General features: G+C 42.8%; 1 protein-coding gene across 1 annotated transcript; it reads right to left on the bottom strand.

The window, feature by feature from the left end:
• Positions 1-1,284: 1,284 nt before the first annotated feature.
• Positions 1,285-16,239, bottom strand: fbxl20 (F-box and leucine-rich repeat protein 20). Its single transcript, XM_020094310.2, has 15 exons — positions 15,932-16,239; positions 12,050-12,111; positions 11,203-11,257; positions 10,945-11,019; positions 10,339-10,433; positions 10,150-10,218; positions 9,964-10,059; positions 9,683-9,809; positions 8,832-8,906; positions 8,124-8,254; positions 7,575-7,635; positions 6,931-6,975; positions 6,789-6,845; positions 6,467-6,679; positions 1,285-4,639 (listed from the first exon to the last, which is right to left on the bottom strand). Exons 1-15 carry the CDS (start codon positions 15,971-15,973, stop codon positions 4,532-4,534), a joined length of 1,311 nt encoding a protein of 436 aa, XP_019949869.1. The 5' UTR covers positions 15,974-16,239; the 3' UTR covers positions 1,285-4,531.
• Positions 16,240-16,851: the final 612 nt, after the last annotated feature.

The following is a 16,851-nucleotide window of genomic DNA, read 5'->3' as shown; positions in this document are numbered from 1 at the left end:
GCCAGAAAGACTTTGGTGTGGGTGTGTTAGAGAAACGAGACAGAAGAGAAGACGGCCTCTCTTTGTACGCGTCTGTTATCAGACTAATTATTGCTTCACTCAGAGCCAGGGCACTGCAGCAGATAGCAGAGTGAGTGACTGCTGAAAGGAAAACTGTGGAAAGGAGAGGAGGATAAAAAAAAAAGAGCACAAAAGAAGTCAAAAAAAAGTTTTTCTAGCGTATAGTAGGAGGATTTGCTGTCAAAAATAAACAGAAACACAATGTCTTGGTGGGGCGGTGTGCAGTGAGCTGTGATCTGATCTGTCCATGTTCAAAAAACACAAGCTGAACAGGAGAGTTGCTGAACCAGGGAAACAGACACACACACACTTAAATTTCTCCCTCTGAGCCACCCACCTCTCCTCCTCAGTGATACCCCAGGTGTCAGAACACGGCTGCTAGAAATGACCATTAAAACAGACCTGAAAACACATTGATCTCTCAGTGATTTGGAGACAGAAGAGGGGAGGGGGATAATGAGGAAGAGAGGAGCAAAATGAGTCCCACACGGCGGATGACAGATCCCGGCCTTGACAGCGGTCGTCATGGTGCGGCCACCAGAGCTGCTGCTCTTTCCACTGAGATAAATTGATGCTCACCATTCATCTGTGCTTCCACCTCAGACGTGTGTGTGTGTGTGTGTGTTTACGTAAGCACACACAAATATAGAAACCTGACTCTGCATGTGAGCTCCAACAGCCCATCATGTCACGTGTTTTTGGAGAAATTTCACTTCTGTTGTTTAGGACAGTGGTTCTAGATGATAACCAGATATCAAATTAAAATTTTAATGGGAACAGTTTAGTCATGATTGTTACAAAAGTACTTAAATCTGGAATAAATAGTGCCCATTGTGATTTTCTTGCTCAAATAAATATGCTTCAACCAACTGCAGAGATAATGGGGGTCGAAAGTCTCTGAAACTTTTATTTTTGGGGGTCAGAGGATGAAGTTTGGGATCCCCTGGTTGAGGGGGTATGGTGATAATAACGACTGAGTATTTATGTGACAGTAAATGACACATTTGTCTTTATTTCCTATAGAAAAACAGCACACTCAACTCAAGCCCAGTTGAGTGTTTGCTCAATTCGGTGACAAACTAAAGCAAAATCAAATGGATTCACTGAAAAGCTGATTCACAAGTCCTGCAACTCACTGATTACAACTGGCTCATTGCTGCCATCTACTGCACCAAGAAGGTTAATACGGGAACAAGTTCAACACCAGAGAAAACTAGGCAAGTCTTAATAATATAGGTATATATTTATTCATACGTACATATTCATTTATATCGGTTAATTGTAAAAAAAAGAAAAGGAAAAGATTTACAGTAATTATATGAACTACAGTCATTGTCAAAATTGTTTTTGAAATTTCTCTGTCAATCTACCATGAGCACACGCTGTAGATTCATCTGCTGCCCTCTGGATCCAGAGCGTGGACACTCGTCCTCTGTGTAAACTGGTGAGAGTGTGACGAAAGGACACAGAGGTGTTTGATAATGGGAGGAAAAGTCAGTGCGGTGTAGAGCAGTGTAGTGTATTTTGCACCACAAAGAGGCCGAAGAAAGGTTAGTTCCTTCCTTTTTTTACAGATACAACCATCCGGAGCAGGTTGAGTGGTATCAACTGTAATCCAGTCAAAGTGTTTGCCCTGAGAGCAGCTGTCAGCTGCACTGGTGACTCGGCTTGTGCCACACACAGCGAACCCTGATCGGGGCGAGCAGGTGTTACATCCAGGCTCAGCCTAAATCCTGTGACTTTTTCTTTCCAATTCTTAACCCCAAACCACAGTGACAAACTGCATTAGATGTCACCGCCATTTTGGCTCTTTGTTGTTAATCCTTCTGTAAAACTCCATTCAAACAAAACAGATCAGACTGGATTACATTGGATTCATCTCAGCTTGTATTATCTGGCCCGTTGTAGCTGACAAATCACCAACTGAATAGAATTCAGTGTTCTCGCCTGTTGGCACGAATCCTTCAAACCAGAGCGGGGACATTTGAGAGCGATCCACATTCCACAATGGGTTAACCAATTTATACCTTGATTGATGTATTTTGGGCCTGGTGCATTATGGGAGGGTGGTTTTTGGAAAAGCAAGCCATAAAAAAATAAAAGAGGAGAGGAAAAGCACATTTATGGGAGAAAAACCTTTTTCTGCAAGAGTGGCACACGATGCCTGAACAGCCATCTTGAGGACTTCTCTGTGATAGAAACATTCAATAAGCTACATCATACATACATACATGTCATCATCAACTCCCTCCTCGATTCACATAAAAATATCCAACTCACATTTAACATTTATTACAATTGCACTGGTGCCAACGCTTCCTCTGGACAAAGGCTACGCTCTGGACATTTAGTAACAAGAAACTCTTAATAAAAACACAAACTCCCTCAGATCAGAACTGAGGACTGGAAAGGGGCTCGAAAAAAAAAAACTCAACTTGGAGACACTGAACTAGTGACTTCAAACACAAAGCAGGCGCAATCCAAACCACACCAAAACAGAAAAATAGCAAAGAAAGAGGAAAGAGTAAGAGATCCAGAGGAAAGGGGAAAGAAAAGCAGTAAAAAGACACGTTTATAAAATGAAAAACGGGAAGAAAAGAGAGACAGAATAAAGCAGGTGCAAGTGCAGGAGGAGATATTCCATTAGAAAAGGCTTCAATACTTCATAGGGCGGGGGCTCAAGTTCATTATAGCCCTCTGTTGTGACAAAAATCATTCCATCATATCTGTCAGCAAGACAGAATTGTGCGCTCAAGATTCCACCGAATTCATCTCGCAGTGACTCCACCGGTCTGACCTGGTCGTCATCTCCGACAGAGTGACTGGTCCCAGACAGACGGTGGGGAGGGGAGGGAAGGGGGGGCGGGTCACAGGTGGCAGGGTTTTAAACACTGTCACTACGTACCCTGCAAGGCCTCATGGGAGTTGAGGAGTTGCTAATGCCACGCTGCCACTAGGGCACGTCCTCTTACCGCTTGCGTGTGGTTCACCAGTTCCTTGTCAACAGGAACCATCGCCGATGCAAAAACGAGAGCAAATAAACAAAATCGAAATGAAAATAGACTTTGATTGTTTTCAGTTGGCTTTATCTTTCCATTGTCCTATTCTGACAGCTTGAATTTTTGTAGTGTTATCTTCTTTTTTTTCTCTTCTGTCAAAAGACTGTCTTTAAAACCTTTCTGCCGTTGGCATGAGCTTTCACGGGTCAGCATCAGTTCATTTGTCCAACTCCAGAGTGAGATTCGGGTCCTTTTTACGCTCCGGCACGTATTCTCTCAGTTTCCTTGTTACCTCGGAAAGACCCATCAATGTTGAACTCTGTCCCGTCTCACATCATCATCTGTTGTGTAGCTGGCTTGACTCTCGGACTACCACGGTCCTCATATATGTACAATTAGATTTTAAAAAACTAGAGGTGTTACATGCAACATTTGGCATCTTCTCAAGTCCCCGCTTGTGAGTCTTAATTGGTGTCCATTTTTAGAAAAATATTAAAACTGTCTTTCTTTTCCCTCTTCATTATATTGAAGCTTCTGATTGTAACAGAGAGAGGCGAGGGTACAGGTGTGGCAAGCTCAGTGTATGCATTCAAGTGAGGATTTGGATTTGTGTGTGTTGTTAATATAATGTCTTAAATGGTGAGATTGTTGTCTTTTTGAAAGTGTCTCATAATTGCTTTACTGTAAGTGCAAAGAGCTGCAAATATATATTTTCTAAAATCACACGACAGGCTTTCGGCTGCATTATTGGGGGCTGCCCCCCTTTTTTTAAATGAACAGCCTGCAGAACAAAACTCACACAGTTCCTGTCTAGAGGTAGCGGTTAAATGACCTTCAGCACACAGGGGGAAATGCGTGCGAGGGGTTGAGTGAGGATCTTTCAGCCTATTTAAATATTCTGCTTGGAAGCTGTCGCTGTAATTTGTCTCAAAGTGCTAAGTAACTGAAGAGTCTGACCGCTGGAAAATAGAGGAAAGTGTTGAAAATTTTGTTGTGTAATTCTTTTAACAATTCTGTTCCACTTGACTTGATAATGGTGGTAATCATGATTGATTTTTACATAACCCTCTTTTTAATACTGGTTTGTCCATTGAATGCAGCCCAGGAATGTTCTGACATTCTTCTGAGAGTTAATCTCTGTGTACACGTGTCTGCATATCATCTTGCGTAGAAGGCAGTTTGTGTGTGTTTGTGTGTCTGTGGCTGTGTGTGTCTGTGTCTGTGTGTGTGTGTCTGTATGTGTGGTGGGGAGAGTTGGGAATGTTTTTGGGAGAGTTACCCAAGACCCTGTAGTGTTGCTTGGCTCTCTCCCTCCCTCTCTCTCTCTCTCTCTCTGCAGCTCCAAAAGGGGACACACCAGCATGTACTCTTTGACAAGGGGCCGGCATTGGGGTGGACAGCGGGTCGTGATGGGTCAAATGCAGGCTGCAGGGGTGCACGGGCACAGAGGAAGAGGGGTTGTTGTCTTTACATCATAGCAGGACACAGCAGCGGCAAAACCTCTGACGGCTGCCCCCAACCGAGGGGGGCGGAGTGACGGGAGCGAAGTACGCGTGCACTTTGATGTTAGGCAGATGGGTCTGTGGTGGAAAAGAACGACACAGACGGAAATATTAATGGTTCATACAAATACTTAAGCTACATGCATACTCCTACATTTTCATTTGAAACAACATTTTGTCCACATAAGTATTGTGGCATTGTAAAACAGCAGAACAGCTGTTGGGAAAGACAAGAAGGTAATTGATAATGATTATTATCATGTTGCCTTCTAAAACTGGTAGCTGAGGCTAGAGCTAATGTTGTTTTCTTCCGGAAGGGGGTCATGTGATAGGAGCCTGATGAATCAGCAAAAGCGACGTCTCGACCGAAAAGACAAGCAAGCAATTCTAAGTGTCGACGTCATTGTATCCAGCATTTCTGTTTCTGCCCGTCAAGACTAAAATACAGCCCTGAATTTTCAAACTCAACAGCTGTGGAAACCCAAGAAAGTGTAAATATTTATAATTTTCATATGAAAACATAGTAGTATGGATTTAGCTTCATACCATAGCTACACCAGTGGCAATAGTTTCTTCGACTTAAAGTATGATTACTATCGCAATAAAAGCCACTGATGCTCTATTTGTACGGAGTGTTCACTCGCTGCTCTCCAGGACACAGTTTGTGTTTCATATATTCATTTTGAGTCTTCATGTGTGGGTGGAGTGGTGACTCAAACATCAGAGCAAAAAAATGGAAAATCCATGGCATTTTAGCAAGAGGAGACAAAATGGTCCCTGTTTTGACCTTATTCAATAAGACAAATTCATGTTTTAAAGAAAAACTGTCTAAGTAGCTGTAAACTATCAAGAATATAACAGGTTGCATGGATTGTGATGGAGGTTCATCATTCTGCATATCACAGTGAGATCTAACTTTGTCTTCCGTTGCTCTACAACTGTTGCTCCACTTCTTTTTATGCTCAGTGTGGTAAGTGGTAACCAAAAGCTGCACTGTTGCAGTGTATATGCTCCTTGATCATTAATGTTATATACTGTCTTATTTTGCCTTCAGTGGTTGTGTGTGTTAAATAAACTAGACTCCTAAAAAGGTTGTGTTGTTGATATTTGTACAATGTCTTCCTCATTTAAACACAATTTAAGCTAATTGCTTATTTGCTGCAGATCAATACTCCTCTCAAGTATGCACAATAAATATGTCGCCTCACTTTGCTCAGCACAAAGATTGGAAATGGAGCAAAAAGAACAGAGCCAGGTTTCAACGTTTTCCTAGTTTCAGCTCCATATCTAACGACGCCTAACTCATGAAGAGTGGCACAGTTCATAAAATGTCAAACTAGATTTGCTGATTATGACCGGCCACACAGTCTATTTTATTTTTTGAAGATATTCAACTTCATTCTCAACTTCATTTTTGCTTATCGGTGTTGATCTGACACTGCAGTTTTATGGTGAAAGTGTCAAGAGAAGAGCATGACCCTGGCCGTAGTGACCGAGCCTGATGGGTATTGAGATTTTTATGCCCAAACAGCCTAACCCGTTGCCAATAAAGCAACATTACAAAACTTGTAATGTAATTATGAGGCGTGGGCCGTCACAGTTTGGGCCATCAAATGCTGCACACAACTTCAAGTGAGGCGGTTAAAGATCATGATCACGAGTTTATTACCTGATGGTTGTAGTGTAGGTTGACTAAACATAAACTAATACGATTGCTTAGTTAAGTGCATGGTTCTCTTACACCCAACACGTCAACAATTTGGCAGTCTCATCATATTAATCTGACTAAATTGTATATATTTATGAGACTATATTGAAGCATGATAAGTTTACAGCATTGGTGATTACAGTACATTCTGCATATGAATCATGGCTTACTTACTGCCATCAGCCCACACAACTCACCCTTAGTCTTTTGATACCAGCGCGGGTGATCTGCTGGCAGTCGTAGAGCTCGATGCGATCCAGACTATGGCAGTTCTTTAGGTGCTCCAGCGAAGCGTCTGTAATCAGGGGGCAGTTGTCCAGCTCGATCACCTCCAGACGGTCGTGAGCGCAAGGGCCGCTGCCGAGATGTCTGATGCCATCATCGGTGATCAGCTCACAGTGGGACAGACTCTACAGTAACACAGTGATACCAACGCAGGATCTCGATGACTCAACCATCTCTATGAACAAGCTGTGATTTGGTGCTACAGAAGTAAAATATGTTTAAAGGGACACTCACTAGGACTTGTAAACGAGGGCAGTAGATAGACAGCTGGATGAGTGTTCCATCTGTGATCTGATGCAAAGGTGGAAAAACAACAAGTGTCATAATTGAAGAAAATAATAGAAACATTATTTATGGAGCCAGATTGTTTATTTACCTGCACACATTCTTCCAAATCCATTTTCTCAAGCTCATGACAATTCTACAGCAGAAAAACAGAGACAGACGATGTGAATTAGTGTATTAAGCATTTTGTACCAAAATCTTGCAGCTCTCCTGACATCAAAAATTATCTCAACTTTAAAATGTTCAACTTCAAAGTCTGGTTGCTGTGTATGTGTATAGCTGCTTTCAGACATGCACAAGATAATCTCCTGACATTATCCAGAGATGCTGTGTTTAAGAACGCAAATGTCCGAGTGACAGGCCCCAGAATTTCTCCAGAGTTTCTCCCTCCAGGTCCCTTGTAAAAACTCCAGATAATGTCAGAATGAGCTCATTTAAGAAAAGAGCAAGACATCCTCCGGAGGATTCACCGTGAGAGAGTGGATGACATTTCTAACACACCACAAATACAAAACTGACAAACACAAAAAGAAAGGTGCCATAAACATAGAAGGCTGTGACGAAGATATCAAGCTTTAGGTGAAAAGGGCTGATGCCGGTGTCGATTCGCTGTTGACAAAAACATGTGATCTCCCCATCGAAATGAATACCTGCCTCCGCACCACCCCTCAACTGATTGCTCCAGAGATTTCTGTGTTTGACTGTGTGTGTACAACTCGTAGACACCATACTCACCCTTGCTAATGTAGTGAAACCCACATCTGTGAGCTGGGAGCAGCGGGCTACTTCTAATATTCTGAAAGGACAAGTAGAGAACAGAGTTGCACAATGGCAGCATCACTTTCTGAGTTCTTGTACTGAGAGCATAGACTGTACTTTAAAGTAAATAGATCTACAGCAGTAAGGCTTTAGAAAGCTTTACTGCAGAAAGACCCATATATTCATTTAATTTATTCATGATTTTCACTATTACTTCAATCGTAGCTGCAGGACTCCACTTAAAATGAGTCATGAAATCTATTTTTAAGCATTTCTTCCCAATTGTTTTTGCAAAATCTCAAAAAAGAAAAGCAAACACATTATGATTAAAAAATAAATACATTTCAAAACCATGGTGGAGAGTTAATATGACAACAAAGATCAAGACTCATTTTCAAACTAAATGGTTTTTAGCAGAGTCTAGGAGGTCAAGGCCAAAGTTAAGTTCAGTGTGTGTTTTTGTATGTGCGTGTTTGTGAATGTGCGTGTTTGTGTATGTATGTGCGTGCGTGCGTCAAGGTTTACCTGAGGCGAGGGCAGTTCTGTCCCAGGGCGTGAAGGATGGCGTCTGTGATGTTGGCACAGCCCGACACACACAGAGACTGCAGGCGGTGACAACCTCTGCAAATTGTGATGAGGCCCTCATCTGTGATCTGCTGCTCAGAGAAAGACAAAATGTGTTTTGTGAGGGGGGGGGGGTCTTCTACTGAAAATGTAAAATCATACCAACTTTTCCTGTGCTCACTGATGGGAATAAGCAATTTCTGTCTGCTGCATTTTTCTTTTAAAATGTTGCCAGAGAAAACTCTAGAGGACATTAGACAGAGGAAGAGGAGGTAAAAACAGACTGGGAAAGGCCAGAAAATGGACAGTAACAAAGAGGTGGAAGAGCTGGGACAAGATGAGATGGAGAGTTCCTGCGGTGTGAGATGAGATGGAGGGGAAAGATATAATTGAAAGAAGGGGAATGTTAAGAATGGGTAAAATCACAGCAAAATATCTGGATTGTGAAAGGAGGCCATGCAGACCTTTGGTTTTCTGTGTTGGATGGGTAGCTTTGACTTGAAGAGCACAGTGTGTACTTGGTGACCATCATAAATTCTCTGATTACATACGTTTTTTTGTCATTGTGACATTTCAACATAATAAAATGTGCCTACATTGAAAATGCAGAAGAATTGTGTTTTCCCTGATTAATTTGATTTGTCATCTTGCCATGTTGATGGTACTTACTGAACATGTCTGCAGGTTGAGTGTGACCAGCTCTGGACAGTGAGCCCCAATGTGCTTCAGAGCCTCATCTTCTAGCTGTGAAAGTCAGAGGAAAGACATTGGTCATTTGAAATCAAACAACACTGAAATACTGAGATAGTCCCTCAACACCTCTTGGTATAAGAAAATAAAATTTAACAAAACCACACAAACCACTATAGCGTCTACATCTACAGCCACTAAATAATCATGAAGTTGAGTCAAAACCCCTGGCAACTCAGTGCTTCCTCTATGTTGTGTTTTTTCTTTTCTTTTTCTTTTAAATTAATGATATTCTCAGAAATACATGGTGGCCTCTTCTCCCAGTAAAGTTGACTTTTGGTATAACAGAGTGGTACTATCTAGGGTTTTTATATTTCCTGTTTAATGTGTCTGCTACGTCTTTCCTCAGAAACATTATGTGCTGCACAGGAAGTCTCGCATTTTGTGTTTGTGGTACCACAAACACAAAATGTGTTATCCAGTTAAGTTATATACTAAATTTAATATTACTAGTACAGTGCCTGTTCTAAACATCTATTTCAGGTTTGTTCAGAAATTGAAACAAAATCATCAGACCCAAGTTCATAACTTTAACATAAAAGCTCTGTAATTCTGCTTGTTACAAAGTATTGCAACAATAAAACCAATGTTGTGCTTTTACTTTGTAGACAAAGCTTAAGTGTGAGTGAAATGAGTGTAAATGATCCGGCAGGCGAGACACTATTGCCACCAGTTGCTGACCACTGCTGTAGGTTATCCGAGTTCTGTTCAACTCGGTCCAAAGACCAAAGGCACACGGCCCAGGCCATGGTTTGTTTCTCCAGCAGTACCTGTGTGCAGCCTTTGAGGAAAAGGCCCTTTAGTCCAGGGCAGGAGCGCACCAGGGCCTGGATGCCATCCTTAGTGACCTGATCACACCAAGAGATGTTGAGCTGCTCCAGCAGGGGACAACCCTCACTTAGAGGAGAAAAAAGAAGAAAAAGACAGGAAAGACTTTAAACTGCGTTTTCTACAACCAATGTTTCAACTGTGTGAGAGGCTTTAAGTCTATATTCCCTCTAGCAATGCATAGAGTGGGGTCCAAAGGTCACACAGTGCAGAGCCTACACACCTGAGAGCTTTGAGTGAAAGGTTGGTGATTGAGGTACAGGAGGCAAGGTCCAGGTGCTTCAGCTTTGGACAGAACTTACTGAGGCTGTTACACGTGCTGCAGAGGAGAAAGACAGTGAGTGTTTCGAAGGGGAGATATTGCGTCCCGATTCATAAGCAGATGAGTTACATGAACCATGCGCATCACCTGTCAGTGATCTTGGTGCAGCCATTCAGACTGAGAAGCTCAATGTTCCTGCAGTTCTGTGAGAAAGTCCTACAGTAGAAAAAAAAACATTCGTTAAATGGCAGTCAAAATGAATATGCCTCTTTCTCTCTTTTAAGGGTTTGAACTAGAACAATCATTTCTGCGGGGTTACGTTCTCACCAAACTCACCTCAGGGCACTGTCACCCACACCCAGGCACCCCCGCAGGCTCAGCTTTCTGAGAAACCCCCCACATCGCTTTGAGATATTCTCCACTACCCGGCCCTGGAACAAAAACAATCCATTCAGCCTGCTGTACTGGCTTCGACACCTTGACTTTAAAGCTGGGGTTGATAAGCCTGGAAAAGCTAGCAAGAGCAGGCTACAATATGCATTGATACAGCCCACCTTCTCCTGTCGGTCCTCTCGTCTACGACCCTAAAACACATGAACGTGCACTGTCTGACAACTGCTGTAGCTGACTTCTCCTTGACTCTCTCCCTAACTTCCGGATATTGCCGCTTCTTCAGTGTTGTCTGTTTCTCCAGCGTGAAGTAATGTGTAGTTACAGCAGAGTTTTGCCTGCTTTAATTTCAATCATGTGAGCAACACAGACACCAGCTTTTTTCCTTTGACAACTTTATTTATTGATGGCTATCGGGATGTTAGTAAGATAAAAATGTTTCAGAAACCCTACCTTTAGAGCACTGAGAGATTAAGAGTGAAGATGCACTTAAAATACTTTAGTTGAAAGTTGAGAGTAAAGTAGATGGATGGGTAGATCAGAGTTGCTCACCTCAATGTCCCTCTGAAAGTCAAAGAGGTCAATTCTTTGCCAGTTGCTGCCGTCCAAGGCCAGAACATTCCAGGACTGAAAGCAGGGAGGGAGACACGAACAGTTAGGGTCAAGTATTCCTTTTCAGAAACTTACCCACTCACCCACTCACCCCCCCCACACATACAAACACACACACACACACAGGATACACACTGAAACAAACACACACAGTCACATACACATGCCTACACACACACCTTGTGAACACAGACTCACCCGTGAGACCTGGGCACAGCGACAGAGTGTCACCACATCCAGAAAGGAGAAGATTCTGGAAGACAGACAGGGGAGGTTTTAGAGACCCTGATCCCCGCTGCCAGAAGCTTCCTCTTTGCACTCGACTCTGCCGTCAAACTCAACCCTGCATCCGCTTCCTCTCACGGCACAGGGCCGTGAGTTAATCAGCTAATATTGTCAGCAGAATAAATGCGTTCACCCAGTTTGCAGGATAGATGTGTGTGGGGTCCTGGCAAGCAAGACACGCAATCTGCTTCTAATGAACAGAGCTGGAAACTTAATTCAGGATCCTACAATGCAGCAAAACTCTGTGTTAGTGTTGAAGCAGGGATGGGGTGAGTCCCAGTATAGCTTGCCAGCCTCACAAATCAGGGTCGCTGCACCTAGCAAGACAGCACAGAGTCAGCAGCCGCAGTACTGGCAGCTTGGCTGGCAAGGCCGAGGCTTGAGATATGGCCTTCATTTTCTGTTTGCTCAGGCACTCTTGAGTTTTTTTTTTCTGAAATCAATCACCATCAGTTTTTATTACAGCTTCTGCACTAGGGGAGCAGGGGAGGTGGGTACGGAGGGGAAATCTGCATCCGAGTGGTTAGTTCAGTGGCAATATTTGCTAAAGGCCAAGTGGGCATGCAGCATACGAGTGTGAGATGCACTTTATGTGTATAAAGTTATAAAGCAAATTGTGCCTGTTTGTATGATCTAATGTGCAGCAGGAGAGCAACGTCAGGCAGGTGAGTGCGACGCACGCTACATGCCGTTTTCATTCACAAAAAACATATGAACCCTGCAGTGAGTCTGACTGAAGGGGTTTCAAAATGACACTCACCGTAGCAACAGCTCCTTGGGCAGCTTCTTATTGATGACCGCCTCGTCACTGTTTGTGAACATCTGTAAGGATGCAATGGATAAAGTTAGTTCTGTCTCAGCATGGCTGCTTGGCCTCCATTCACTCTCATTACTCAGGGACGGCCCCAACACGTAACCAAGGATAAATGATAGTAATCTCAATAGCTGAGATAGTGTCAATGTCAAGTCTTTAAAAACACTGAGGACGAAGCAGACAGGAATCAGTGTCTTCTAAGGAGGTTGTACTGTTGACTGCAGAGCTGTAATGGCCTCTGCTTTCTTGTTATCTAGTCTGCAAGCATGTTCTTTCTTCATTTCCTGGATTGTTTACACTGTTGAGTTGGTCCCAGTGTCCAAATCAGCAATCTACACTTTTACAATATATCTCTTGTGACTCTCTGAGGAACCGATCCCGTTCCTATAACCAGCTAATGGATTTCCACACAAATAATTGCATCCTGTGTGAGCACAAATACTAGCCTATAACCTACAGTCAAGGCTGCAATAAACAAATACATTAGCATTTATTAAATATGCTCACTTACTGAGGCTTGCAGGGTTCCCATAACTTGTGATAAATTGTACTCTGCTAGACTGTAAAACACAAGATGCTGAGACAATGACGTTTGGGAGCATCCACTCAGCCACAACTAGGCGAATGAAGCAACATCTGGCCCAATCCTTTTTCCTCCGTAGATTTAGAAAGATAAATCTAAACTAGGGACAGGGTAATTGAAAGGTGGGGGCTTTGGTGTGTAAATAATAAAATGCAGGAAGGCATGTTATTTACAAGAGGCAAACATCTGTGACTAGATCAACAACGAATTTGCATTTCTTCCTTGTTTGCACTTCCTTACAGGTACAAAAACAAAACACCTGTGACCCAAGAATAAATGAACGTTTTAGTCGTTGTGCTAAACAAAAGAAGTAATTAACGTATTTTAGCGGAGGATACTGTGTGCCATTTTTAATTATGGGCGTTTATCCTAAAACCACATTCACAATAGCTCCAGATTGTGAGGGACTTGCACACTTAAGCAACCCTATTCATCAGCTTCACAATGAAAAAACTGGCAAGTCTGCCGATTGAAATTATTGACTGGATATTTAAAGAAAAACAGTCAGTTCTGGGTCAAAGCCTCTCCATGTCTCTCTGCTAAACATACAAACTCCACACACACACACACACACACAGCTGTCTACACAGGCGGTGCCTGCCAGCACAGACGTGTAAAATTCAGAGCGAGTAAGAAGGGACAGACTTTTGCCATTTGGATTTGGGGCAAATTGCCTCTGACAGCTCGCCTTCCACAGCACTACGCTCTAGCCAAATAATCCAGGGCCATTTACAAAGAACCAGATGCACATGGTCAACGGGCATACACTGTCCCCTTTTGTAATCCAAAATAAAATGAACCCAATGCTGCATGAATGTGAGCATTATGTTTTCTCCACTGGTCAGCTATAGTCTGTGATGCAGGCCCTGGCAGGAGGTAAAAGCTGGGCAAGCTGTTACCTCGAGCTACAGAGCAAAATAAAAAAAAGGTTAATATTTTTAGAAAAACATTCATGTGGTTTCCTGATAAGACCCCTTTCCTCAGACTAGACTTAGATTAATTTGATACTTGTAGATATGGTGTGTACCATAAATTGACATTAAATCAGTTACTAAACTGGGCTCAGATATTTAGTTTAACTTCCACTACACAGTTCAGGACTAATAGATGAATGAAATACCCAAGAGACAGATTCTTTTGTTGTTTAGTGCTAATCACAATATGCGATTTTTATTCATACACTCCTTTTTAACTAGGTTATGACGTTTTGAAGCATTCATGTGTCTTGTTTTCAGAGTGTTATGTTTTGTTAAGGGCTGGTATACAAGAGTTCAGTGTCTACTGCAGAGCATAGAAACCAGACAGAATATAAGAGAAAACAACTGACCATGCCTTTCAAAGTAAAACTCCTCATTGGCATATAAACAAATACCAATGATGTCTCACCAGTGGGTGTTTGTGATGGCATAGAGGAAAACAGTTCGAAATTTAGTGCCAATCATCTTAGTACTTAGCTGCCTAGTGCAGCTCCGCATTCAAAACATTAACACACATTAAAGTGTGCATAAATGGCCACAATTAGTTATATGTACTGATTGAAATGGGCTGTTCTAATGGCCTGAGCTACTTAAGAATTATTCTTTGTCATTAGTGAGTCCCCCTCAAACAGTTCTACAATATTCTGGCTTTTTTATTATTTGTGAGCTGGATGTTAAGTACAGAGATCTAAATGAATAGTATATGGTGCAGAGTGAAATTAGAAAACAATGTGTTCATCCTACCTGTTTATCTCCAGTAAAGATATTATAGTTAACCCTTTTCATAAAATGAAACTGAACTTGAATTATTCCTGTTCACATCTGGTGCTCATGCAAGTTGTAAGACACAAAGAGGAAATGTTCAACTCACAGACCGAAGCCACAATCCCCTGCCCCCCACACAGCACAGAGCACTGGCTGCCTCTTTATTTACTTTTAATTAATATATAGAACACATCACGTGTCCAAATTACAACCAAATTCACATTGCACTTCTCTGGGCCATTATCAAAGCACGTGTTGATAAAACGAACAGTTCACGAGATATGGGTACAACATACAGACAGGCAGGCATTTGTCCGATTAATAACATTGACATTTTAGAAGTCTTGAATACAGGTCGTTGTGAAGAGGATTGTGGCTTTGTGGATCGAAATACCACATCGAACATTCATTTTCACACAAGTTGGGCAACTTAATAATAAAAAAGGGATGATTTGCTATTTTTTCGCTTTTACTTTGAAAAACAAGGTAAGCCACTTCCGAGTGTCTCTATTGTCCCACGGCCCGTGAACCCCACACAGCGGCTCTGCTACAGCTGTCGGGCCAGAAGGCAGCGGCCTGGATCCTCTGAGTCGTCAGCTGTTGCTCCGTTAAAAATAAATAAAACCACGCACAAATCCCACGCTAGCCGGGGATTAAAGCACAGGCGACACGGGGCCAATGTCACCGGGCGAGTGTGCAGCGTTATTGTGCGAGCTCTGACCCCAAAATATTAATAAAAAAACAGTTACGCTTGCGTGGCTGCGACACAAAGTTTATGGTAAAAAAAACATTGGAACAAATAACCATTGTGTGTGTGTGTACAGGTGCTATCTGCTAGCATTATATACTGTGTTGTTGCATGTGTGCTAGCTTGGGCCTGCTTGCTCAAAGTTGTTTGCTAACACAGCGAGCGTGTAGCAGTCACAACCCGAGGCCCCCTGCATCCGCAGCGGCCATGGACTGGCACAACACTCCGGCTCGCTAGACAAGCATACAAAAGTCCCATAAGTAGATATGAAGACAAATATATAACAGCTTCCGGTTATTAGCAAAGTGAAGTCAGTGAATGTCTTCATTTTCTTATAAATACGTTAGTATCTACAGGGGCTGTCCTCGGCGTGCTCCGTAGCCTCATTGTCTTTGTTTTGACGGCGCAAATGGAAACGAGGACAACATTTTCTACACCTCATTTAAAGAAATGACTCAATGAACTGACGGACAACACGACAGGTTCTGCGGGGAAACACCGAGCTGTGTCCGGTGGGGTGACACGCCGGGCCTGGGCTGTGTCGTCTGAACAAAACAAGCGATTGACCTAATCCCAAACACCGACTGACTGCGGAAGCTGCACCAGCCCGTCGCCTTCACCATAAGCGCAGTTTTGCAATAAACACAGCGACGGTCCTCACGCAGGCCGAGAGCCCAACGTTAATAACAGCCGCTTGAATGTGAGTCAACGACTGTCAAGTTCATATCCATGGACGAAGAAAACTTAACACTCACCTCAAACCGGCTCCGGGAAACGCCATTTACCTCCTTCCCCATGTCGGGACGCTGGCGGCTACCGACTCAATGAATTCGGTGTAGGCGCAGTGAAAAGCAGACACGGGGCCTCTACCTGCGGAGTCCCCTCCACGACTATCATGCTACCGTCCTCTCGGTAGCTCCGGTGCCGCTGGTTTTCGGGCAGTAACGCAGACTGTGGGATCTCTGTGATAACACACGGGCTGCGGGAGGCTACTGGCACCAGCCAGCCAATGAGCCAGTGCTCGCTCTTCTGCTCGGTTCGTCCTCACCTCCTCCTCCCCCCTGTGCAGCCTTCATCTATCCACACAATAGATAAACAGGAATACGAGCTGGCTGACCAACATGGAGCTGGTACTACGCCTTCATGTCTTAGAAATAATACATATAATGACGCACTGGGGAACGAATAAGAGCTAATTCCCCCCAAACACATATTAATAAGGACACTGCATTACTTTGCCTACTTGTTGGCTGGTGTCACAATGAGACAGGGCCCAGCAACAAGCTCAGAAATAAATACAAACATTAAAATGTGTGTCATTAAAATGTCCATAGCATAAATAGGCGGATGAAGGCAACAGGAATTATTAATCGATTTTTAAATGAATCTGTTTAAATTTCAGACAGATCAGTTAGAACACTAGTGAGAATATACAGAGTTCTAATTCCCCTCCTTAAATCTAAAATAAAAACTAGCCTATCTTAAAATCTATGTACAATATTAACTGGTTTCCATGAAAGCCCTGTTATTCAAGGTTTCATAACTCGTGTACCGCTCATCTTAGTGCATAGAGACGACTACGGAAGCAGATGACTCGGTGTTTTATGATATATGAATCATATATATTTCAAATATATTATTTTGTGTCTATTTTATCATGTTTAATCTCCTCAAA

This window comes from Paralichthys olivaceus, chromosome 5 (genome assembly GCF_024713975.1).
Source record: "Paralichthys olivaceus isolate ysfri-2021 chromosome 5, ASM2471397v2, whole genome shotgun sequence".
NCBI classification, from domain to species: domain Eukaryota; kingdom Metazoa; phylum Chordata; class Actinopteri; order Pleuronectiformes; family Paralichthyidae; genus Paralichthys; species Paralichthys olivaceus.
Note: the sequence above shows the minus strand (reverse complement) of the source record. Positions and strands in the feature narration are given on the sequence as shown.

Bases quoted from the DNA above. Each gene is read 5' to 3' on its own strand.
- fbxl20 (XM_020094310.2), bottom strand. From the start codon at position 15,973: ATGGGGAAGGAGGTAAATGGCGTTTCCCGGAGCCGGTTTGAG. The intron at 10,219-10,338 runs GTGAGTTTGGTG...TTTCTACTGTAG, and splicing joins GTGGGTGACAGTGCCCTGAG to GACTTTCTCACAGAACTGCA. The intron at 10,060-10,149 runs GTGATGCGCATG...TCTCCTCTGCAG, and splicing joins TGCACCAAGATCACTGACAG to CACGTGTAACAGCCTCAGTA.